At 47.3% G+C, this 27193-nt stretch overlaps 1 protein-coding gene across 2 annotated transcripts in view; it reads right to left on the bottom strand.

Moving 5' to 3' along the window:
- Positions 1–27193, bottom strand: part of CNTNAP2 (contactin associated protein 2) — a 2169461-nt gene that overhangs the window by 395353 nt on the left and 1746915 nt on the right. For both annotated transcript variants that reach the window (XM_078663547.1, XM_078663548.1), the window contains one exon: positions 2825–3061. In XM_078663547.1, coding sequence (XP_078519673.1) covers positions 2825–3061 — 237 coding nt within the window. The remainder of the gene's footprint in view (positions 1–2824; positions 3062–27193) is intronic.

Below are 27193 nucleotides of genomic sequence, written 5' to 3'. Positions count from 1 at the left end.
ACCTCCATTCCGGTAACAAGAGACATGGTAGCGTCCAAATCCCAAAGGGACGACTTTGCCAGCTTCTTCAACGAAAAAATCGCGAAAATTGACCGATCTCTCGGCACGTTGCCCTCAGACCACCCCGCTACAACTTCCCATTTAAGACCACCAATCACATCCACTCGCTGGTCCTCCTTCCAACCTATCCAGGTTGAATTGATAAGTAATCTCATAGCCTCCGCCAAACCCTCAACCCACTCCCTTGATCAGCTTCCCCCGAGAGTGACCAAAGACTTGAAGCTCACTCTAGCCCCTATCTGGGCCAAGATCATCAACAGCTCTCTGAGCGAGGGCTCCATCCCGGACTGCCTTAAAATAGGTCAAGTCACGCCTCTACTAAAAAAACCGGGCCTTGACATACAGGATATGAATAACTTCAGACCAGTTTCGAACCTTCCACTATTATCCAAAATCTTGGAAAGATGTGTGCTGTCGCAACTTTCCCAGCACTTAGAGAACACGAAGCTTCTCGACCCACATCAATCAGGGTTCAGAAAAGGCTGCAGTACTGAAACCGCAATACTTAACGTCCTGGACGATCTTCACATGTCGCTTGACTCCAATCATTGCAGCCTTCTCATCCTCTTAGACCTATCGGCTGCATTTGACACAGTCGATCATGCCCTACTAATCAATGTCCTAAAGGAGAGAGCAGGCCTCGAAAAGACTGTCCTAAAATGGTTCTCCTCCTTTCTCAACAACCGCACACAAAGAATAAAAATTAAAAGCTGCGAATCAGACATTCTTCCCATCAGCAGAGGAGTTCCTCAAGGTTCTGTACTCTCTCCTCAACTCTTCAACATTTACATGGAGCCCCTCACCTTAATTCTAAGGAAAGCTAACATCCCCTTCCACCTTTATGCGGACGACACGCAACTCTATCTGGAAACCACCTCGATCTCGGACATCCACAGACTGAACCACACACTTACCGAAGTTCAGCTCTGGCTCTCTTCCAACCACCTCAAATTCAATGAGGAAAAAACTGAAGTGCTCCTCATCTCTAACAAAGAAGAAAAACCCCAAATTCTTGATTGGCTCAAAGCCTTAAACGCCCTAAATGTGCCGCTTGTTCCATCGAACTCCATAAAATCCCTAGGGATCACCCTTGACCCCAAACTGGATATGAAAGAACACATCTCAAAAACTGCCAAAAGTGCCTTCCTGAACCTGAAATTGCTCTACAAACTAAAACCATTTCTCCCTACAAAAGACTTGAAACAGGCCACGCAGGCTCTGGTTCTCTCCAGAATCGACTATGGCATTGCCACTCTGACTGGAACAGCCAAATCTGACCTGCGTCCTCTGACCTCTACCCTAAATGTCGCTGCAAGAATGATCACGGGAACAAAGAAATATGAACACATCACCCCAGCTCTGAAGGATCTGAAATGGCTCCCTATGGACCAACGAGCTAGCTTCCGCACAGCTTGCCTCACACATAAAGCCCTGCATACGGGCAAACCGGAATACCTGGCCAACAAGCTCAAAAGGGCCGGGCAGTCTAGAAACCTCAGAAGCTCCAACACGCTCCTACTCATTCCTCCGAAATCCCAGAAACTCTCAACATCTAGCAAATCCTTCGCGGGCAATGCTCCCAAGATATGGAACTCCATCCCCCCACACATCAGAATGACCGCATCCTTCCCGAAATTCAAGAAGCTACTCAAAGTCCTCTTCCTTGAGCGCTCCGGAACCAACTAGAACTAAACCCAGACTTTATAGTTTCATGTTCTCGTTCACCCCAGAGCTGATTGACCTGCCTACGACTCTCCGCCCTGTTTCACGCCTGGCTGCTATTGTATAGACTGTACTCACTCCTGTGTTCATTGACTTGCTTTTTGTCCGCATTATCTGTCTAACGCCTGTATATTTGCTGTGAAGCGCTCGGGTCCAGCCAGCGCTATACAAAACTTTAATAAATAAAAAAACTTACACATCTAGTGACACACCCATGGAGGAACTCACTCAGATATGTACTCAAGTACAGACACTCCTAGTCACCCATACAGACACATAGCCCTTCAACCATGTGTCTGGCCTGCTACTGTAGAGCCTATGTGTGCAGTTTTACTGCTAGGCCGATTTGCCATTTAAAACCCCTTACCGAGCAGTAAACTACCCTTACACTACATATAAGTTACTCATTAGGTAGGCTGTGGGTAGCCCATAGGGCAGGGAAATAAGACCTGCACTTCAAAGTTTCAATGAGTTACATACACACTTACACACCCATATGCTCAGTTATCAATCTACTCTACCACCCATACTGTGAGTTACATATCTATTTACAAAACATAGAGGTACACAGACACAGAGGCACTAAACCATTCACTCACATATCCATACAGTACTTATGTATCCAGCAGTGACTGAACCATCTGCACACTTCATGTCGGAGCATTACTTTCATCAAATATCTTATTTTATGATGGTCACTTACTACATTGTCAAAATCAGCCAATTGTTTAAAGTTGTCTCACTCGATAATCAACAAATTATCGAATGATCACCATTATTTACAAGCCGAATGTTCAAATAGTAATAACCTTAAAGTTAGAGTAGTGCCAAAAAATCTACCTATCAGAAATTACCTTACCTATTTAGCCAGTAGCAACTATGGTAGTGTGACCAAAATTCAAGGTTTTAAAAGTTGGGAGCTCCTAGCACCAGAACAAATGCAGGATCAGGTAAAACTCACAGAATGGACATTGAAAAAAACAAATGCAAAAATATACATTTAACCAACAAATTTACCATGGCGTATGATACGTATGCTTACCAGAAGACTTGATCATAACTGCCAAGTAATCTTGTGTGTGGGAACTGATGTACACAAGGACACAGGGGGACTTGCTAGTGCTGAAGCTGAAGAACAGCTCTTCTTTCTGCGGATATGGATCAGCGGCAGGAAGCTGAGGTAGAGGCCCTGCTTCATTTGAGCTGGTTACTTTGGCTACCATTGTTGACTGAAAATTATACAACAGCCAGGTTCCCTCTTCAAAATAGCCTCCGACATCTTAAAAAGAAGAACACAAAAACAATTATACAATTTTAACATGCCTGTGTCTTACACGTTGTAAGAATGCAAGGCATGGATATAACCTTTTTTGGGACAGGATGACATTTTAGCAAGATGAAAGATATTGTATCGGCTCTAACATTGATGGATTACAGAATCTCTGAAAGATTATACTTGTTTTGATGTTTAAGACCTAAATAATGCAGACTGTGAAAGGATTGAGAATAAATTAATCCACAGCATATGCATTTGAGGAAATTACTGTTTTTTTTTCAATTTCTTTTTTAGTAAATTATGTACACATTTTTGTCACAAGCATCCTGTATTTTACAGCTTACGTATTATTTTTCATGAACAACTGAATTTTTCAGAGCAGATTAACCATATAACTTTTTACTGCTTTTACACAATCAAGTGGCTCAAAAAGGTCTTCCTTTTATATTCCAATTGACCTGCAAAAGATGGTTGTGCTTGCCCATATCCTTTCGAGGATCGACTATGGTAATGTCCTCTATTTAAGTATAAATAAACGCTTCCAATCCAAGTTGCATTCTTTGCAAAATGCATTGGCAGGTCTTCTTTTAAAGTTACCAAAATTCTGCTTTGTTTCTAAGAAAATTCAGGATTGCATTGAGAGCCAGTGAACAAAAGGGTGAAGTTAATGGCACTTTGCATGATACATAAAGCCCTAAGTGGCACTGGCCGCCTTTATCTTCAGAAATATTTTACTTGGTATTCTCCACAGTGAGTGTTAATGTCCTCTCATTCTTATTTGGTGACGACTCCCAAAATAAAAAAGTCTAGGTAGGGTGGGAGTTTCTCCAGTTTTGGCAGCAAGTTCTGGAATGCTATGCCTCTGTATATAAGATCCAAAACAAGCCTCATTCTTTTTAAGAAATCTTTAAAAAAACATGACTCCTCACTCTCGCTGTCAAGTAAGTTAGTTGTCTTTTTCTAGCCATTTAGGTGATTCGGTAGAACTCCAGTATTTGTGCCCTCTAGAACATTTGAACTTACTTACTTACCCCCTTCGACGCTCATGACGAGCTCAGCTCGTCATGAGGTGTACCTCTGGTACACTCATGACAAGGTGAGCTCGTCATGTAAAGTAGGTATTTGAATTTTCCAGCGCACAGCGGGAAAATGCACCGCATGGATGCATAAATTATTTTGGGCATTAACAAGTTGGCATTAACAAGTTGGCATTGCGCAATTTAAACTCATTCATCCAAAGGGTACACCCTGTCTAGTCAGAACCCACTAACACTACATTGAAATAAGTGTGACTTAACAGTAGTAAATAAGCGTGGAGATATAGAGTTGGAACAATTAAAAAACGAATAGGCATGCATTATCATCAATGCATCTTGGGCAGAGTGCAAAATATGCAATAGGGAGTACTTTGAAGAACTGAAAATCAATAAACAGCATATTATCTTAATAGTACAAGTGGTGCAACAAACTTGCCAAGGAGAAACATTTTCCACAAACCTGAATCCCTAATATACTCCATGGGGCCGATTCATGAAACCGTACTAAATCTGAATCTAGAGATGTAGGTCCGGGTAGGATACAGATTTAGTAAATTTTGGAATTTACAAATATTCCAAGAAATACTCCTGGAAATATGCACCAGGCACACATTTCCAGGTATAGCTCTTGAATGTCATTTCCAAGGGCTCCTATTCTCCCTCTGTGGTGCTTCCATATCTGCGAAGTCCACACAATGGTTAAGGAGCCTGTTAGTCCTGGCATCCTTGGCATGGTTTTACCCCTAATGTTCGCCTTCAGACCTCATGTTTTTGCTGACTTCATTTATGTCGGCCTTGGGACTCTGTGCACTTTACCACTGCTAACCAGTGCTAAAGTGCTTGCGCTCGCTCCTTAAAACATGTTAGATTAGCTTTTACCCAATTGGCATATTTAATTTATTTGTAAGTCGCTCTGGAAGTGGAATTACATGTTCCCAGGGCCTGTAAATTAAATGCTACTAGTGGGCCTGGAGCACTGATTGGCCACCCACTTAAGTAGCACTTTAAAAATGTCGCAGGTCTGCCATTGCAGCCTGTGTGTGTGCAGTTTTAAACTACCATTTTGACCTGGCAATTTAAAACTTTTACCAGGCCCAAATCCTCCTTTTTAATACATATGTCACCCCTTGGGTAGTCCCTGGGGATGCCAGTGGGCAGGGTACAATCTGTTTAAAAAGTGAGACTTGTACTTATAGTTTTACATGTACTGATATTCAAAAACTCAAAGTATTTTTTCACTACTGCAAGACCTACCCCTCCCATAGGATACGATTGGAGTTACTTTATTACCTTTTATAAGAGTAATTTCCCAATAGGAACTGTGATCAGTTCATGTTTGGTGTTTCTGGAATTGGAATTAAACTTATGGTGAAGTCAGATGTTAAATTACAATTTTGAAAATGCCGATTTTAGAAGGTAGTAGCAAAAAGAGGGGGTGGCTCTAATCAGCAAGGCTGAGCACAATATAATCTCTTAACATACACATTTGCCAATGCTGATAATTCTTACAAGCAATCTATTTTAATTCAGAATGTCCAATTTATTAACATTCGAAAGCTTCCAAGTTGCTTTCAATAACACACAACGTTATTACCACATAATTTGAATAACAAAGGATACCACTATTGATGATTAAAGGGACACAAACAAATATAATCAATAAATATTCATACACTCAATCATTCATACCATCAACCGTCCACATTTATTCCCATCCTTCCACCATACTGTACATAAATATATACACACACTCCGATGATGTAACTGAACCTGTGGAGTGAAATGGGTATGCCACTTCAACTTGTCACAATATTAGATTACCAAACATATATTATATCAGCCCATACAAATTAAACATCTGATATATTTTAACAAATTAACCCTAAACCAATTGATAATCCAGGGGTTCTTTTTAGGATAGAACTTTTTTGGGCAGCCCAGAAGTCTACGCGTTTCAAGTCCCACGGTTTGTAGGGACTCTCGTCAGGACCATAGAATTCTGAAATGATAAAGGAAATGTGGTAATAAATTGGACATTCTGAATTAAAATAGATTGCTTGTAATAATTATCAGCATTGGCAAATGTGTTTGTTTAGAGATTTTAGAAGGTGGCATTTTCCTGCAGCCTGTTTCTGGGTCACATGGATAGGTGTAGTTGACAGGTGGGCTTTGTGTATTCCTCCTATACAGTCACATACAATGGTGAGCTGTGGTTTGATTGTATGGCCCATCACTGGTAGGATAGGAGAGAGGAGCAGGACCCGGCCCACTTACAATTGAGTAGGCTGTATCCTGCCTCCACTCAATGGGCTGTATACCCCCTATAGTTAGTCTGGAGCCAGAAAAGTAGGGGACCTGTACACTTCAAAGTAATTCTTCTAGAAATATATCCCCACTTCAACGGCACAACTGTGTAGAAATTGTGAACAGTGGACACCAACTCTTCAGTACACTTTTGGACCTGTGGATACTCTGTCAGGAAGGAATGCTGTGCTGCTGAAAATACTGACACTCTGCTGGACTGCTGTTCTGAAGGAACTGCTACCCTGCTGTGCTGACCTACTGCATGTTGTCCTCTTGCCTAGCTGAGAAGGCCTGGACCTGTAATTCTTGAGCTCAGAACCCAAAGCGACTCCAAGATCTAGTTGGCTGGCCTCCTGATCTGAAGCCTCATGGACACATCAGGTATCCACCAACCTTCGGAACTGTAATACCTGACACATCCTATGAATGGCCCTTGCATCTCTACTCAACGGCAACCTTGGCAGCAATGTCAGACTCTGCATCACAGCAGTGCAGCTCCTCAGAACTGACTCATCGCCGGACTGCGTGACGCATCCTTGGCACAGGATTTTGCATAGCAAGCCCCAGCTACAGGGTCCTCGATGACAACACACGCCCTTGCATTGCAGCCTTGCTGCATCTCGGAACCAACGCATCGCTTCGGCTGCGTGACTCATCTTTGACTTGTATCCTCACAATGCTCCACAACCTAGGATTTAAGGTATTGTGTTCAGCAGGCCTAACTAGGTCCCTGTAACCAGCTCCATCACGTTCATCCTGAACTTGTGACTTTGTCCGGGTCTGGCACCACCAGATAATCACAGCTGGTGCTTTGAGCTTTATGAAGTTTTAAGAACAAATCTGTTAACTTTAATATCTCCAGTTGCACTTATTGGAATGTTGTTGTTTTGGTCTTGTTCTGTTGATTAAAGTAAGATATATTTGTCTAATCAGGTGTGGTATATTTGTATGTGGTGTTTCTACTTTAGTACTGTTTGAAGTGTGGCACAAATATTTGACTGATTGCCGCTAAGGTAAATATGACTGCTCTGTAACAAGCTACCAGAGGGTTCAGCACAGGTTAATTTAGTGTTGATTTGTGCCTCACCCCAACAAGGATTGTGGTTGCTGCTTGACTAGGGCTCACACCCTAGTCTACAAACAATCCAATGTCTCACATTGGTGGTCAGCGATGAGGATGTGGACTTGGTGTTTGTGCAGTGTTAGACAGACATTTGGGGTACACTTCCATCCCATAACTAGGAGCAGTTTGGGGTGGAATTCTCCCTGATTGGCATTTTTGCTTTTTCTAAAGGCTATCCCTGATTATTGAGCTTGAACCACACCTACAAGAATGGAGTTTGAGCTAGCCAAATTGATGCCTACAGTGTAGTTCAGCTCAAGGAGTTTCTGTAAGACAAAGAGTCTTCCAGCTAACAGTACCACCAGGAAGGTTGTGAGACTCACAACCGCGAGTCAAACCGGAAGTGGCCAGGAGTTAGAGATGACGCGCAGCCCCTATCGGGAGACTCGAGCGGTCTAGCGTTCAGGACAGAGGCGGAGCCACAGACGTCATCGGGGGCAGACGGAGAAAAGGCTGGCGCTGGCGAACTGGACGGCGGTGGCGTGGAATACCTCAGGGAAGGAGACATGGAGAAGGAGACATCGGAGAAGAGGGACGAGCGAGACGAGGACCGGAAAGAATAAGGCAGAAGACCCGAACCTGCAGAAGACGTTGTGTACACCGTGCTAGAACCCGGCGGCCGAAGGAAGGGAGAGAACACCCCGGGTCCCGACGCCACGACCCTGGACACGGGTCGTGGCTCAAGGCAGGTGCCGCAAGGGAGATCATTTTGGTGGGGGTGGGGGGGTAACACGGTGAATTGACTCACGCGTTTGTTTGGTTGTTGATTCATTGGCCTGAGCACAGCGGAACTTCCCCTCACTTCACCCCCTCCTAGTTCACTGCGCCTGGTGATGGTGGCACACGAAGATAGATAGGCTGAGCTAGTGGTAATTCCTTGTTGTTGTTCTTCTTTTCTCTGCAACCGGAACCCGAGATTAGACTCCCTACTGTGAAGAAATACCGAAGCACAAAGAAGGAACCGGAAGAAACAGTAGAGGACCTCAGGACCATTACGTTTGCATCATTATTATTTTTTTGAATTCCCTCTATTTTGAAAGACAAAAGACTGAGAAATAAAAGAAAACTTTAAAAGAATATAACTTGTATCTGGTTTCTCCCCTGTTCTATATCACCTCCTAGCCCACAAATTGATTGCCTGCCCACAAAGTTTAAGCTCTAAAATATGCTGAGGGCCTGGGCAGAAGCCCTTCAGTCATTTGTTGAAGCCACAGGAGAGGATAATCGAATGTAAGGGCCTGAAGAGGACCTTCCTATAGTGCCTGCTGCAGCTGAGGGGGGTGACTTTACCCTTGAAGTGGAGCCTCCTGCCAGTGCATGGAGCAGTGTCTCGTTCCACAGCCTGTCCCTAGAGGATCTGGCAGAGAGGAGGGAGGAAAGGACATTCAAGCTGCAGATGGACAAGTTAAGGATGTATAAAAGGAAACTAGACATGGAGGAGAGAAAGTTGCTACTGGCTCATGAATGGAGTTTTAAAGATCTGGATAACAATGCCAGACAGGCAAAGTCCAGCAGGGATGGTGACAGCATTTCTACAGTGCCCTCTGGAGACAAGAGGATACACATTCCAAAGGGTCTGGTGCTTGACTTTGCTGTGGCGAACGATTTGGATAAGTAATTTGAAGCTTGTGAGATTGTGCTACAGACACACAGGATCCCTGGAGGGGATTGGATGGCTAGTCTGTGGAAGCATGTTCCTAGGGAAGGGTGGGATACCCTAGTAACCCTAGAGAAGGTACACAGGATGAGGTACCCCACCCATGAAGAAAGCCTTATTAAGAAGTATGGCCTTACCCCAGAGAACAGAAATATAGGGACAGCCAGAAGCTGCCCCAGCAGACCTGGGTGGATTGTGAGGTTTCCTTTTCCGAGGCACTTGATGGTTGGGTGAAGGGCAGTTAAGTAAAGGATTATTTGAAGCTGTACAATTTGGTGGCAAACAAGCACATGTTCAGTCTATGTTTTGCCGATCTGCACCAACACTTGTTGATAGTAAGTTCACTGAGCCCAGGGAGCTTGCTAAGGAGGCAGACTGCTGGGTCAGCACCAGGGTCGACAAGAAAATATCTGGGATAGGGGAATCCCCACAGGGGTAGACAGGTATCCCACCAGAAGAAGGATGGAGAAGACAAAAATAGAACTCAGGAGTTCTCCAAAGGCCCCCAAAACAGTTAAACGGTTCTTGACTCCCATCCCGCAACTGTGAAGAAAAGAAGTGGTTCCCTGTTATTTATCAGGGAAGACACTCCCTAAATGCTATGAACGCCAAAAGGAGGGGCACTTCAAGAGGGATATCAAGTGTCCCAAGCAGGCACAGACCCCACTGATGTGCAGTCATTGGGGTTGGCTAGTGTGGAGCTTGGGGAGGAGATTGTGATCAGCCTAGTTAGAGAAGGGCACAGTGTAGACTTTACCCTAGTGTCCCTAGGGAGCAGAGATATGGCGGAGAGTACTTGCATGCCTAGTAATACTAGGAAATACAGACAGTTGGTCACCATCAATGGGCAGAGGGTGAAGGCTCTGAGAGACATTGGAGCCAGCATGTCAAATGTCAGATGTCATCTGGTGACCTCAGAGCAGGTAGTCCTTAATGCATTTCACTAAGTTGCTGCAGCTGACAACAGTGACAGTCACTACCCAGTGGGTCTGGTTCCCTTTGAAGGGGGTGCTTTCAGATTCCTTGAGGATAGCTATGAGTCTGTTCATGCATGTGGATCGTCTGCTTGGAAATGGAGCACATCATCTGGAAGGAGATGGAGCTCAGGCCACACTTGGAGATGTTAGTGTTGCCTTAGTGGGTGTGCCTAACCACAGAGCCCATTGCGGCCTAAGAGGTTTGTCAGGCAACCTCCATCCTGAAAGAATGGCCTAGGTGCCTGCCAGAAAGAAGAAGGGCCAAGGGCGTGGGAAACCAGATCCTGAGATTCCCACAGACCAGTATGAGGCTGATCGTGAGGAGGATGCTCCAGAGCTTACAGAGGAGGATGTTGTCACCCTGGGGAACATTAACTGAGCTGACCAACTGGTAGCAGGAAAGCGGTCTCACTAGGGAGGAGTTCTGCAATGCCCAGAAGAAGTACCCTACATTGGAGGGCCTACGGCAGCATGCTGAGGCCCAGGCTGCTGGTGAGACCTCTGGTGATCACCTGATTTACTTGGAAAATGTTCACCTGTATTGCGAGCCTAAGGTTCCTGTGCCTAGGAAAACATGTGTGTTGGCGGTCCCCCAGTGTTACAGGGCCTTCCTACTGGAGCTAGCTTATGATTTACCCCTGGCAGGTCCTTTGGGGGCAGGACAAGACCTTTGACAGGCTTGTCACTCACTTTTATTGGTCAGAGATGAGAAGGGTCTCAGATGCTTTCTGCAGGTCCTGCCCTACCTGCCAGGCCAATGAAATGAAATGAAAAATGGGACTTATAAAGCGCACGTACACCTACGGTTTCTTGGCGCTGGGGTGGGAAGGCTAGCCAGTACAGATGGAGTGGGCTAGTTGTAAGCTAATAAAAAGAGCCAAGTTTTTAGAGATTTTCTAAACTGAACATAGGATGGGAGGAGGCGGAGTGCAGAGGGGAGGGAATTCCAAAAAAGAGGAGCCTGAGTAGAAAATCGCAAACCACCGTGTTTTTTACGCTTGAAAAGACCAATGGCAAGTAAAGAGGAATGCACAATCTCCCCTGCAACCATTTCCTGTTTTTGGCAACCCATTTAAAAGGGTGGGCATCAACACTGTTGGGCCTCTGGACACCAAGGCAGCAATGGGCAACAGGTTCAGCCTGGTCTCGGTGGACCATGTCACTGGGTACCTGGAGGCTATCCCTCGACAATGGTGAATGCACATTTTGTGGCCAGGGTACTGTTGGGGATATATTTCCTGACTAGGCACCAAAGGGGTGCTGTCAGACCATGGCACCAACTTCATGTTGGTGTATATGAAGGCCATGTGGAAGGAATTTGGAGTAACCTTAAGGTTCTCCACTCCTTACCACCCCTAAACTAATATACTTATTGAGAGGTTTAACAAGACCTTCAGAGGCATAATCCTGGGTCTGACAGAGCCCTTGAGGTGGAAATGGGATGTCCTTGTGCCATAGTTGTTGTTTGCGTACCAGGAGGAACCTCAGAAGGATGTTGGATTCAGCCCCTTTGAGAACATATATAGACACCCAGTACGAGGACCTTTCAGTCTGGTCTAGGAGGGGTGGGAGTAAGCTCCCAGTAAGACCTCCCAGGATGTGACCAGCTACATGCTGGCACTCCAGACCCAGATGAAGCACTTCCAGAAATAAGCTAAGATGAACCTAGGAGCCAGCCGGGAGGTCATGAAACCATGGTATGACCAGAAAGTCACTCTGGTTGAGGTTCAGACTGGCCAAAAAGTGTGGGTGATGGTTCCAGTGAAGCCCAGGGCCTTGCAAGCCTGTTGGTCTGGGCCCTATGAGGTGAAGGGCCATAGGAGTGAGGTAACCTACCTGATGGACTTCAAGACTTCCAGGAACCCTTTGAGGGTTCTTCATGTCAATTGCCTCAAACCCCACTTAAAGGGATATGAAGTAACCATGCTCATGGTTAGAGACATTGGGGTGGAAGAGGAAAGTGAACCTGACCACCGCCTGCTTTTTTCCAAGGAACATGATGGATCAGTGGAGGTTGTCAGCCTTGCCTCTACACTAACCCTAAAACAACAGAGAGACTGCTGCCAGTTGTTGGGGCAGTTTGCCTCTTTTTCTCCCTTACCCCAGGACTCGTTGCATGGTGTTCCCATGATATTGACACTGAGGACAACACACCAGCAGAGAGTAACATTTACAGGTTGTTTATTAGGTGAGAACCTGCATTAAGGAGGAGGTCTCCAAGGTGGTGGAGTAATGGGGTATTGAGTCATCAAACAGCCCCTGGTGCAGCCCAGTGGTGTTGGTCCCCAAGGTTGCTCCTCCATCTGTCACCCCAGAACTTATGTTCTGTGTGGATTACCATGGGCTCAATGCAATCACCAAGCCTTATACACACCCCATCCCTAGAGCTTATGAGCTCATAGACCAGTTGGGTACTGGCAAATTGCCTTAACTGAGGGGCTAAAGAGAGGTCTGCGTCCTCTACCCCAGAAGGGCACTTCCAGTTCCAGGTGATGCCATTTGAGTTGATGAATACCCCTGCCACCTTCCAGGTCCTGTCTGGGTTGAAGAACTTCAAAGCTGCCTACCTAGTTGACATTGTGGTCTTCAGTTCTAGCTGGGAGGGCTGGATGTGCAACCTCAGACAAGTGTTTCAGGCATTGCAGAAGGTGGGCATGACTTTCAGTGGCATTCAGTATTAGGAATCCTTTACCCAAAACACCTCTGATGATAAATTCAAGGTATAATTCAATCAATCAAAAGTATACAGCCAGTAAGAATTTTAGATGATGCCATTGACTCTGCTTACTCTTGAAAACCAAAATAAGTAGCCTCCTTGAATGTTAAGTGATCCCACGAAGGAGGGTTAGAATGGCACTACATGGCAACAGCACTAGTCTCTCTGTGGGGATTTAAAAAACCTATAGGCAAAAGCTCAAAAGGTTAATCTTTGAATCAATAAAGTTCTAGAATATACTTTCGCATAATGACATGGAAATGAGAGTGCATACCTCTTTGAGATTCATAAAGAAATATCTAATAATTGGCAACTCAAGGAAGCAATTCCTTTGTGTGGAATTTACTTCACACAAGTATTTATATGTGTATCCTGTTCTTCAATCCCTGGGCAAAAAGAAGGCATGCACCTTCAACTATGCTGATGATCATCAATTGATCTTTGACATTGACAACTTACCCGGCTCCATCTCTAATTTTCAAACAACTATGCGATATATTAATAACTTGGTGAACGGCAATCACTTGAAGTTGAATCCAGAGAAAAACAGAATTGATCCTAATTGGAGGGCCCTCAAACTCCTGGAACTCTAACCTCTGCCCGCCAGAGCTGGGAAATCCCCCTTCTGTCTAGATCTATTGAAAACCTTGGCATCACTATTGACAGCGATCTATTGATGAATCTCAGATTAGGACAGTCGTTTCTACCTGCTTCTTTCAGCTCTGTAGGATCAGGAAAATTAGCAGATTTCTCACCACCGAAGCCCTGACTCAAGTAGTATTGGCCTTAGTCATCTCTCACATTGACTATGGCAATTCACTCTACTTTTGCATACCAGCATATCAATCCAAAAGACTGCAATTGGTGCAAAATCAGGCTGCTAGATTAATTTATCACCAACCGAGATGGCACCATGTCACCTCACTCATGAAAAAGTTACACTGACTCCGGGTTGTTGAATGCAGGGCATTCAAGTTGGGATGCATCATCTTTAAAGCGCTCAATGGCAAATGCCCAGTGTTTGTATCCACTTGGGTACAGAGACTCTCCCCTACCCGGAATCGTAGGTCTTCCCACCTCAATTTCTTACCTATTCCATCTTTCAAATCCAAGAAACTGGGGGGGACTAAGATTCACGGTCCAAGCATCTACATTTTGGAACTCTCTTCCTCCAGACATCAGATCGACAACATTGTATCCTCAATTTAGGAAACTCTTTTGCCAGGCATACAAATGAACCACTTAGCGGCAGTACTCCCTGGACCTTAGCCCCATGAAACCGTATGGTGTACGTGCGCTCTGTAAATACTTTTAACATAACATATCATTTATGGCTTCTATATTAAACATAGAAATGCAATTTCTTTTACTTGCACTTCTACACAGCATGGATTCATATTAAGTGTAAGGTAATCTCCTCCAAATGGTGGGCTGGGCCTTTCCAGAGTAGCTATGCATGTAAGTGAGAACCCCCTACACAATTGTGAGTTTTCTGGTAACAGCTAGCTTTTGAGCAAGAACATTTCCACCTTGTAAACAGTGACTGAATAACACAAGTTAAAGGGAGAAGAAGATATTTGTCTAGAGTGGAATAGGGAGGGATTATCCCCACAACTGGTGAGGGTGTAGTGGAAAGGAACATGCAAACATAGCTTCCTTGTTGAGAAATGGAAAACAAAGTTAGTATATGAAAAAATGCCCGCGCCCAGCATGTTTACCCACCCATCAATATTCAACTATTACCCGTAAGTCTGCATGACATATCTTGCATGTGGGTAAATCGAACTTCACAACTAATTACAGAACTACTTCTCTGAATGTATACAAGTCACAGCTTCAAGTAGTGTTCTTCAAGTTCTGTGTCACTTACCTCAAGCCTAGGAATAAGTCCACCAAAGTACATTTTAAATTTCTTTTTAAAGAGTGAGACCATGACCTGCATAGTTCTCCAAAACCTTCACTTACAGTGAGGAGCCAAGCAATACCACAAATCTGTGTGCCGCTACACAAAACTGAGGGCCACATGTATGAAAGTTTGAAATAGCGAGTTCCTAATTGCGATTTCTTGCAAATCACAATTAGGAAATTACTATTTCAAATGTATGAAACTCTTTTGCGTTTCAATTGCGATTCCTAATGGGTCGCAAACCGACCTACCTAATTAATATTAATGAAGTAGATCGCAATTTGCGACCCCCTAGGAATCGCTAAAATCATGGGGATGGTAGCTCGCTGGGGTCAGCAGACCACTATGTCCGTGATTGCTTTTAAATAAAGCAATCTATTTTTTTTAATGCGCCCTTCCTTGAAGGGAAACAGGTGCATTTAAAAACAAAAATGAAAAGTTTTCTGTTAATTTTTTTAGAAGTAGGCAGTGGTCCTTGCGACCACTGCCTGCTACTAAAAAATGCTTTTACAAACATTCACAAAGGGAACAGGGTCTCTTGGGGACCACTTCCTATTGGCAAATGGGTTGCCACCTCCTTGAAATAGGTGGTAAATTGCAAATGTTTTGTGACCACATTCAAGGTCACAAAATATCCATACATACTGTTCCGATTCTGTATTTGGAAGGGACGCCCTAAACACGCCCCTTCCAAATACCTAATTCAAAATAGTTTTGCGATTCAGCAACAGGTTACCAAATTGCAATTAAGGGTTTGATACATGTAAAAAGCCTTTTTTGCATTCACAAACGGGTTGATTCTGCAAATCAGTCTGTTTGCAAACGCAAAATTGGTTGATACATGTGGCCCATAGTTCTTTGCTCTTTCACTTTGTTTTCAGATATGCACATGGTTGGTACAGCCAAGTCTATGAAAGCTTTCTTATCATTGAGAAATTCTGTGCAGCCTCCATCATTGAGAGCAATGTGGGTATTATGCTATTGGAACTTCAAGCTGCACTAAGCATCTCCCATTTATCTCCAGAAGGAACTGCAAAAATGAAACAGGCAACCATGATGCATTTATCATAAATCTAAAGCTTCCAGACTTCTGGATGTGAAAATAATCTGAAGGCTATTATCACACATCGGTGGCAACATTATCCAAAGTGGGAGAAATGTTTGTCTGACAGCGAGTCAAGATTTGAGGGGTTGTTAGTGGAGTAAAGCACTGTGTTGATTTACTTATCTTTATAGAAGCCTGCAGCCGCAGCACAAAATTGCACAGCACCGCATAATCCCTTAGTAACTCTGTGCCTGATTAAGAGAACGGCAGTCCGAGGACCACCGTACTCACTGTGGCATTCTGACCATCGCCTCCTTGGTCGTCTGACAGCCTGATTATGACAATGATAGTTAGACCAGAACAAGATCACTGCCAGGATCCTGGTGGGGAAAGCAGTGGGGATGGGAGGCGGTGCCATTGCTGGCCCCATCATCCCAATCTCGACCTGCCATTCCGCGAACTTTTTGTCAAGGTTGCCATAAAGGCAGGCAAGGACCCCCCTACAGGGTCCCTGGGCATTTTCGAAAATTGGGCAAAGTGCATGGGGGCACTCTTATTGCACTGTTGTGCATGCAGTGTGTGCCATGCACACCATGGTGCATGGTACACAGTGCACCCGACATGCAAGTGACGCTGCAACAGCAGCCGCATATGCTTCAGGCTCTCTTTGATTCAAAGTATGCTGCAGCCATGGCACAGCCGACACAACACTGCCAGCCCGGTGGAGTAATCATTATACAGTAGTCAGGAATCCACCGACTTGGTGGCTTTCTCCCGACTGTGGCAACAGCGTTCCGGCGGTCAGACCGACAAACTCATAATCAGGCCATCTGTCTTATATTTTGTATTGTTTATACTGGGGCCCAACGTATTTTGCATCTGTCCATCATTCCTTCAAAAGGTCTAATAAACGTATACCGTTTGCTCATTTATCTTTATTGATTTTTAGTGTATGGCAATACGTTTTATATTAAATATTAGTTTTTATAGTGGAATTTTAATTTCAATATTCATATACTCTTATTTTGAATAGTTATTTTTATAAAGTAGACTGTATGTGACCATCATCCCTCTGGGCCGGTCAACCCACGCACCGTGCGCACTCCCCGTGAGTGAGCCCGTTCCCGCCAAGTGCCGCCACTGCTCGCAGCTGTGCTCGGCCCTCGCCCGCCGGAGCTGCTCCCGCCCTATTTGTATTTTTGTACTCCTGCTAACCTCGCATTTTGCCTCCGTGTATCTTTGCTTTGCTCTCCCCTCCTGTTGTGCTGCATTTTGCCCCCGTGTAACCTTTGCTTTGCTCTCTGTGACTCTCCTCCTGCTCTCCCCTATCGTTGTGCTGCATTTTACCTCCGTGTTTTTCTCCGTCTTGCTCTCTGTGACTCTCCTCCTGCTTCCCCCTTGTTATTGTGCCCGGCCCCTACCGCGTCATCCCCCTGCGCATTTTGTACTTCTGCCTACTTTTGCCACATCTTCGCCGTGTGTACTTAGTTTTCTTCTGTGATATCCTTTGTCCGCTGTTTAGCCCTTGTTTTGCTGTGCCCAGCCCCTGCCGCGTTTCCCGCCACCTCCCCGCTCCCCGCCGCTGACCCCCCTGCGGCCCCGCCCCCTTCCCTCGCTCGTCCTTCCCATTCGCCACCCCGCTCCCGCCTCCCAGCTGACCCTCCCTCGCTCCGCGCCCCCACTCTCCACTTATGGCAGAGTGGCTAACACGCAGCGTTGACGCGCGGCGGGCGCGCCGATTGCGCGCCGAAGGCCGCGCCTGGACCACGGCCAGCGCCAGGACCCCTGGCCGCCGCAGAAACCAGCCCACCCGCCGGACCTACGACGTCACCAAACTCTACGCACTCAACGCCGGGAGATTCCCAGACTGCTACCGAGCCACCCCGAGACGCACCCACGGACCCTTCTGCTGCCAGTCCTGCAAGTTCACCTGCATCCGGACCTGCACCTCTCCAGCACCAACCAAGACCAAGACGAGCAACAGCAGCAGCCACCTGAAATGCATCCTTCTCAACACCCGCTCCGTCCACAGACACGGCGTCGAGCTCTGGAACCTGCTCGACACAACTTCACCAGACGTCGCCTTCCTCACGGAAACCTGGATGAACGCCTCTTCAGCGCCCGACATCGCCATCGCCATCCCAGACGGCTACAAGATCATCCGTAGGGACCGTATCAACCAGACCGGAGGAGGCATCGCCATCATCCACAAGAACACGATCCGCATCACGACCAACACTGACGACTCCCTCGCACCCGCCGAACACCTGCACTTCCAGGTCCACATCAACCCCAAGACCACCCTCAGAGGCACCCTCATCTACAGACCCCTGGGACCACGCACACAATTCAGCGAGGACATCGCCGACTTCATCAGCCCACACGCCATCCTCTCCGCTGACTACATCCTCCTCGGGGACCTCAACTTCCACCTGGAGAACAACAACGACCGCAACACCACCATCCTGCTGGACAACCTCGCTAACCTCGGACTCAAGCAACTGGTGACCACCCCCACCCACTACGCCGGACACACACTCGACCCCGTCTTCTCATCCAGCAAGGACATCGCCTTCAGCCACGCCACCGGACTACACTGGACGGACCACAGCTGCGTCCACTTCAGCTTCAAAAGGACCACGATCCACCACCCACAACAACAGGTCCCACGCAGAAGCTGGAACAAGATCACAGCCGACCAGCTCACGTCTTCCCTGAGCAAGAACCCACCCACCAGCGCAACGAACCCCAGCCAAGCGGCCACCAACCTCACCAAGTGGATCAGCGACTGCGCAGAGGACCTCGCCCCCCTGAGGACCCCTCCCAGCAGACCCGGCAGCAAGAAAGCCTCATGGTTCACCGACGAACTCAAGAGCTCCAAGAAGAACTGCCGAGACCTCGAGAGAACCTGGCGCAGAGACCCAACACCGGACAACATGACTGCCCTCAAGCTCGCCACCCGAAAACACCACCAACTCATCCGTGCCACCAAGAAAACTGCTTTCAAGGACCGACTGGACTACAACGCACACAACAGCAAGGAACTCTTCAACATCGTTAAAGAGCTCTCCAACCCCAACGCCGGAAACAACGACATCACCCCTTCGCAAGACCTCTGCAACTCCCTCGCCACCTACTTCCACAACAAGATCGCGGACATACACAACAGCTTCAGCACTCAACCAACGCACGCCATGACCGAAACACCGCCCCCCACCACCACCCTCCGCGCCTGGACCCCGATCAGCACCGAAGACACCGTCCGCACGATGAACTCCATCCACTCCGGATCTCCGACCGACCCCTGCCCCCACCACGTCTTCAACAAGGCCGACCCTGTCATCGCACCCCACCTGCGGGACATCATCAACACCTCCTTCGACACTGCTACCTTCCCGGAGAGCTGGAAGCACGCCGAACTCAGCGCTCTTCTCAAGAAGCCATCAGCCGACCCCACCGACCTCAAGAACCCCCGCCCCATCTCGCTGCTCCCGTTCCCTGCAAAAGTCATCGAGAAGACCGTCAACAAACAGCTGGCCGCCTTCCTCGAGACGAATGGATCCCTCGACCTCTCGCAGTCTTGCTTCCGGGCCAACCACAGCACCGAGACCGCCCTGATCGCAGCCACCGATGACATCCGAGCACTGCTCGACAACGGAGAAACAGCAGCCCTCATCCTCCTAGACCTCTCCGCGGCCTTCGACACTGTCTGCCACCGTACACTAGTACAGCGTCTCGGCAACGTCGGAATCCAGGAGAAGGCAGTGGAGTGGATCACCTCCTTCCTCGCCGGAAGGACACAGAGAGTCCGCCTCCCACCGTTCAGATCTGAAGCCACCGAAGTCATCTGCGGCGTTCCACAAGGCTCCTCGCTCAGCCCTACCCTCTTCAACGTCTACATGAGCCCCCTCGCAGCCATCACACGCCAGCACAACCTCAACATCATCTCCTACGCTGATGACACCCAGCTGATCCTCTCCCTCACCAACGACCCCGCCACCGCCAGAGCCAACCTTCACGAAGGGATGAAAGAGGTAGCCGAATGGATGAAGAACAGCCGCCTGAAACTGAACTCGGACAAGACGGAAGTCCTCATCCTGGGATCCTCACCCTCCGCCTGGGACGACTCCTGGTGGCCCCCCGCCCTGGGCAGCGCACCCAAACCAACAGACCACGCACGCAACCTGGGATTCATCCTGGACTCCTCCCTCTCCATGACCAGACAAGTCAACGCCGTCTCCTCGTCGTGCTTCAATATCCTGCGCATGCCACGTAAGATCTTAAGGTGGATCCCCACCGAGACCAGGAAGACGGTCACCCAGGCCCTCGTCACCAGCCGCCTGGACTACGGCAACTCCCTCTACGCCGGAACCACCGCCAAACTCCAGAAGAGACTCCAGCGGATCCAAAACGCCTCAGCACGACTCATCCTGGACATCCCCCGTCGCAGCCACATCTCCGGACACCTGAGAGACCTGCACTGGCTCCCGGTCAACAAGAGAATCACCTTCTGTCTCCTCACCCACGCACACAAAGCCCTACACAACCAAGGCCCAGGGTACCTCAACTGTCGCCTCAACTTCTACGCTCCCAAACGCCAGCTCCGATCGACCGGCCACGCCCTCGCTGCCGTCCCCCGCATCCGAAGAGCCACCACAGGGGGACGGTCCTTCTCCTACCTCGCCGCCAAGACATGGAACTCCCTCCCGACCCACCTCCGCCTGACCCAGGACCACCTCTCCTTCAGGAAGCAACTCAAAACCTGGCTGTTCGAGCAGTAGCGGACCCCCCTCCCCTAGCGCCTTGAGACCCTCTGGGTGAGTAGTGCGCTATATAAATGCTCTGATTGATTGATTGATTGATTATGTGTAAAATTGGGAAATAATTCTTGTGGACTTCCTCCCTCTCACATCACAAGTGTCAAAAATATTTATGTCAATTTGGTTTTCACAATAAATAGAAAAGCAGTGTCCTCAATACTTTTAGGGGAAGAACATTTTGACATCTGGGGTACTTTCTGCCTTTCTATGAAGGCTGCAGTTTGAGATCATCCTGGCTTCTAAAAAATATAAACTATAATAGCAGGCGGCCAGTGGCATAGCAAGGCAAGGGCACAGGTTTTGGTGGCGGCAGCCTCCACCCCAGCTCTTTCATGTGGCCACCACGGGCAGCACCACAGAAACATAGCACCAGTACCCCCCTCGTTCCCTCTGCTCAATTGCTCTTTCACACGGCCTCCACGGGTAGCAAAATAAGTACAAGACACAAGGGCTAGCTGCACCACTGCTGGCAGCACTGGGCTTTTCTCCTTGAGCATTCGGACAAAGAACTAATGCTATGCAACCCTGATGGTGGCAAACTTTTTAGGTGCTAATTATATGCCGGAATTTACTAAAGAACAATTTTATGTATTTAATTTAATATTTATGCTTTCTATGTTTGTAATAGTTACTTTATGCTCACTCATAACTGCAACATTTATTTTAATCTCTGGTGTAATAAATTTACATATTTTATGCATTTGATTGGTTTCAAATAAAGCCTTAGAAAATAAACCTTCATATTGCTTGTGTGTGCTCTATTTGGGAAAAGAAAAAGGGGAACATACCTAAAACGCTGGGTCTCTCACAAGTACTATTGCATAACTGATATGTTCTAAACGTAAACTGTCACTCTCTTCTCGTGACATCAGTAAAGACCCATGGAACACCATTTGCCAATCAATCAATAATTCGATCAATCACTCATTTATAGAGCGCTGCAAATCACCTGTGAGGGTCTCGAGGCGTTAGAGTTTGTTTGCTGTTGCGTGCAGGCGATTAATCAAATAGCTAGGTCTTTAGCTCTCTTCAGAAATCCTGAATTGACGTGCAGCTCAGAGATGCAGGGGGGGGGGGGGGGGGGGTTGTTCCAGCCCTGGCCACAAGGTGCGAGAAGGAGTGTCCTCCACTGTTGCTCGATGTATCCATGGAGTTTATGCAATGGAGAAGAAGGCTGAACAGGTGAGTCTGGATGGTTGATGGAAGGTTAGGCGTCTTGATGTATGCAGGTCTTTTCTTGTACAGGGCCTTGTAGAAGTGAGTCAGCATCTTGAACTGGCTTCTTTTCTGGATCGGGAGCCAGTGTAGTTTCTTGAGATGGGGTGTGATGTGGGTTCTTCTTCTGCGGAGGTCTAATATGAGTCTTACAGCTGAGTTCTGTATTGTTTGGAGTCTCTTCAGGAGGTGGGCAGTGATTCCTACATAGAATATATTTCCGTAGTGCAGTCTGCTGGTGATGAGGGCCTGCATGCCAGTCCTTCTAGTGTTGACTTGATCTAGTCTGCAACATTTATCATGCATCTGTGGAAGTTAGCTTTGGTGGTGGCAGGCTCTTCAGACAAAGAGAGGATGAGCTGTGTGCTGCTGGCGTAGGAGATGATGTTGAATGCATGTGATCTGATGGTGTCAGCCAGGGGAGTCATGTAGGTGTCGAAGAGGGTAGGGCTGAGGGACGAACCTTGCAGGCGTCCTCAGACGATGTTTTTGGGCTCTGAGGTGAATGGTGAGGTATGAGGCGATCCATTTGAGGGCATTTACTATAATCCTAATGTGGTGGAGACTGTTGATCAGGATGTGGTGGGAGCCTGTGTCAAATGCAGCGGACAGGTCAGGGAGGAGGAATACTACTGTTTCCCTGTGGTCCAAAAAGGCTCTGATGTCCTGTGCCTGCAATCAGGGCTGTCTCAGTGCCGTGGTTAGCTCATAATTCAGATTGGAGGGGGGGGCAGGAGGTTGTGATATTCCAGGTGTTGGGCGAGTTGCTGGTTGATTGCTTTCTCGAGGGCTTTTAGTGGGTAGAGGAGCGATCAGGTGGCTTCGTAGTTCTTTAAATTGGCAGGGTCCGCAGATGGTTTTTTCAGGAGGTGCCTAACTTCAGTGTGCTTCCAGTCCTCAGGGAAGGTGGCTACGGTGATGGAGGTGTTCAGTGCCTCCCTGAACTCATCCAATTGCCTTGCTTCTGAGGTTGAAGACGTGGTGGGGTCATGGGTCTGTGGGTGCCCCAGAGTGTACAGAGCTCATAAAGGAGATGGTGTCTTGCGTGGTGAGGAGTTCCCAGTGGCTGACCTTGCTGATGTTCTCTATGATGGAGGGTTGGTGAACAAACATTTTGTAGATGGCCGAGATCTTGTCATGGACGAAGTCTGCTAGGTTGTCGCACAGTTCCTGGGAGTGTGTGATGTCATTTTTGACGGCTGCTGGTTTGGTGAACACCTTCCCGATGGTGAAGAGTTCTTTGCTGCAGCTTGCACTGGCTTCAATGTGGTCTGCCAGACTGTTTTTCTCGGTTTCTTTTAGGAGGCTGTGGTACTGGTTGAGGGTGATTCTGTGGGCAGTGTGGTCTTCATTGTTTTGGCTGATACGCCACTTCCTTTTAAGTTGTAGGCAGTTGCAGTTGGTGGAGTGCAGTTCGTTGAACCAGCTTGATTTTGTTATTTGTTTTATGGCCTTTGTCATCTTGGCAAGGGCGATGGCGTCAGCGCACTTGGTGATACCATGGGTGAAGTTCTTTGCTGATTGTTTGGGGTTGTGGGAAAAGTTTGCAAGGTGGGAGCCGAGAGTGTTGTTCCACTGGTCTTCTGATACCATTTTTCAGTTTCCACACTTAGATCTGAGGGGGCGGCACCAGGGAAGATGTGCCATGCGATGATGAAGTGTACGCTGTGGTGGTCACGCCAGATGAGTGGTGTGGTACGAATGCATCAGACTCTGCCGCAAGGCAAGGGCACGAGTTTTGGTGGTGGCAGCATATGTCCTGCAATGTGCGTGGGGACAGTGACAATCTGCTTAAGACTGATGTTGCTCATGCTTTCCAGGAGGTCGGTGGAGTTGGTGAAGCTGGGGTTGTCGAGGTAGAAGCCGAGGTCTGTCCATTTTCCTTCCTCAAACTGGTAATTTGGTATACCTTTGATTACCTCAGGGTCAACGAACTTCTACTAGGTGTCAATCTAGTGGGTGTGGTCTGGATTGACACCTGCCACAACATAGCTAAGCCTTTGCCTAACCAAAGCAATGAGACTATGTGATGTGATGCAGCTGTGAGGGCAAATAATATTCCTCGGTGACCGAAGAAGAACGACGCCTATGATTTTAGAACTTTTTGTGGAGATCTTGGATGTATTAGAAGTAAAAGTAGGCTCAATGTTACCTGGTTGGAGCAAATTGACTGGATTTGGCTAAATGTGGATGTAGGGATTGAGACAAGGATACTTGTGAAGATGACTGTAAACATGGGAACACTACATTGTGACTAGATGTTTATTGCAATAACGCATATTGAATTGCATGAAATGCAAACCATCAAAGGAATGCGTTTGTGGCAAAATAACATTTATTGATTATACAATTAAGGTTAACATTGACTTTTCTGAATTGAGAGTAGCCAAGATGTAATGATCTAGGACGAAGTGACCAGATATTAAACGTATCTGTAATGATTGCTTTCCCAAAGGATGAGCAATTTTTGACTAATGGCTAAACAAATAAAATTCCAGAGTCAAGGAGAGTATTCTTCTTGATCCTGTCCATAAAGAGATTCACCGATCTGCCACATTTCTGACAGAGAATTACTACTTGCCTACTTAGATGTAAGCTGTAGTCTTTTCACTAAATATCTATTAGCACATTTAACAGACTTGTTGGACAGTAAGGGTACTTAACCTTGTTTTGGAATGGGTAGCTTTATTAAAATTAACGTATAGGTTTTTGGCACAGATGGAACGGACAGAAGTGGAGAAAAGATCAAGATTGTTGAAGTGTTCATTTATAGATTTCTCCATGGCCTTTCATAAGATGAGCAGGCTATTCTATGGCAAGAACTATAAGGAACAAGCATTTACAATGCAACGGTTTTGCCTTTGCCAAAGTTAGAGCTATTAGCATTGTAAATGACAAATTGTTTATTTATGTGTTGGTTTTGAAAACAGATAAATAAATGGCATTGTCATTTACAATGTCAATAGCTTAATCTAATAGTCCCTCATACAGAAGATGAAACAAAAATACTCCTGTGGCTGATCCAAGATGTGACTGACAATATTTCAAGCCAATGTCTGAAGGTTCTTGAACCAAAGAAGCCACAAGCAGAAGGAGGCTGAACCAAAGCCATAGGGAGTATGTATAGAATATATGTTCAGCATGAATGATAGAAGTGCCACTACACGTCATGCCCAATTAAAGTGTATTCTGTATGTCAGTAGAACTTAATGGCCATGTACACCCCACTTGCTTTAGAGGTATCCGGACTACCTTTTCTACTGAAGTTACCACAGCGAGAACTCGTGTTCACCTATTGGGGTCGTCTCCTTCCCAGATTAACTTTCTTATGAGCAAGGGAGCCCCTACTGCAATCCAGGGACAGGACTCCCACTCGCACCCATGGGTCCTCCACTCCTCACCAAGTGGCACCTTCTCCACACTCAGAAGACTTGCTAACCCCAAGGGCCTCTCGTTTGCAGCTGCAGAACTTCTGCTTGTATTTAAGGTGTTCCAACTCAGTGATACCTGCATCCGCCTTCCTCTTTCACCCATTGGGCTCCCACTGGCAACTACCAGCTACTGATTCAAATCAGGGAGTTTTAAGCACACACAAGAACTCTCGCGTCGACCCAGAGACCTGCACCATCACCTCTGCAGCTCGGCTTGTTCTCACAGAACCTGTGAGCCACAGTCACATACATGAAGCAGGTATCTGCTTGACAGCCAAGGGACACCTTCGGGACACCCCTGGCATGTGCTACGCTCAAGGGAAAACCACCATCGACCAGAGCCGAGCAGGCCTACCAGACACTAGTGACTACCGGGCAAAGACACGAAGAAAGGCTGAGAAGATGTCCATCTCTACCCCATCTCCACCTAGACCCCTCATGTCATCAACTCCGAGAAGCAATCAGTTACTAGGCGTGACACTCACATGAGTCACTCATTGGGCGTGCTTCTCACGCTTGAGAGCAGTGCTAATCACTAGGGATGGCCCTCACACGAGTGCACCATTACTCTTTTCACACCTGAACACTGCTCATCACTGGGCAGGATTTGAAACCCTCAAACCTCCCTCACTTTTGTCTGGACAACTTTATGTTCTAGTTTACACACCCTCACCTCTGGAATCTTCCATGTACATAAACTCGCAGAAGCCACGCGCTCCTTCTTATGAGGAAAAACAAAGCGTATCACTTTCTCTCCCTCAACCATGTAAAATGTACATTATTTACGAAGAGGACTTGCACTTTTTGAGGCCCTGGAGAGCGTAGTCTCGGCTTCCCCAATTGAGCAAGTTGTGTGATTTGGACCAAACAGATTTACGGCTCTGCACACCAGTTGTCCTGGTAAAACGGGGTGCACTTGGAAACGAGCTACAGCAGTCACATTTATGCATGCTAAAATACTGTCAACATCAGTTGTTTTATTCCATTCTTTGGTCCATAACATGACTACACTGAGCTGGGCTCAGGTAGATTAACAACTGTCATTTACAGCGGCTCGAAGCAGGAATGCTACACTAAGTTACCATTGCCCTGGGTGCCTGCCTATGTTGCCCAAGTGTACACTCTCTTGTTCCTTACCACTTTCCTCCTCACCAGCCACATTTCACTGACTGGCCTGAGTCACGAAGGAAAAAACACGAACCAAGCACTTTCAAGCCCGGAGAAAATAAAGCCCACCTCGCCCTCTAAACAAAACATGCAAGAGAGAGCGAAGGAAGACCCCCGCAGCCCCCAGCTGCAGACAGTGCTCAAGGGAGAGCACCACGAACGGGGGCCGGTGTCCCCTGCGACCACCAGCTGGGATCCGAGGCGCTGGAGGGTTTCTGCTGCAAGCATGGCTCTCCTCCTGTCACCCACCCGCAGGCAGGCTTTGGGGGCTGCTCTCGGAGGTGAGGAGTTAGCAGTCACGTCTCCTGTGAGACACACAACGTCCACTGCAGACAGACGTCGCTGGGATCCCTGGCACGTCTCCTGTGAGACACACAACACTCTCTTCCTCTGTAGACAGATGCCCCTGGGATCCCTGGCACGTCTCCTGTGAGACACACAACACTCCCGCTGGGATCCCTGGCACGTCTCCTGTGAGACACACAACTTCCACTGCAGACAGAGGCCGCTGGGATCCCAGGCACGTCTCCTGTGAGACACACAACACTCTCTTCCACTGCAGACAGAGGCCGCTGGATCCCACCGCCGGGGGGCCGAGGGATTATCCCAAGGGGCCCTGTCCTCGGTTTGACTTCCCTTCATCCGCGCCGTGTTTGTGTTTCTTTCCCGTGGCCCGGCTGGCCTTCTTTCTCTCTACACTCGGAGCAGACGGTGGGGTTGACAGCGACGGCCCCCCG

Source organism: Lissotriton helveticus, chromosome 10 (genome assembly GCF_964261635.1).
Source record: "Lissotriton helveticus chromosome 10, aLisHel1.1, whole genome shotgun sequence".
NCBI lineage: Eukaryota > Metazoa > Chordata > Amphibia > Caudata > Salamandridae > Lissotriton > Lissotriton helveticus.
The sequence above is the reverse complement of the archived record's forward strand: the minus strand, read 5'-3'. Positions and strand labels throughout refer to the sequence as shown.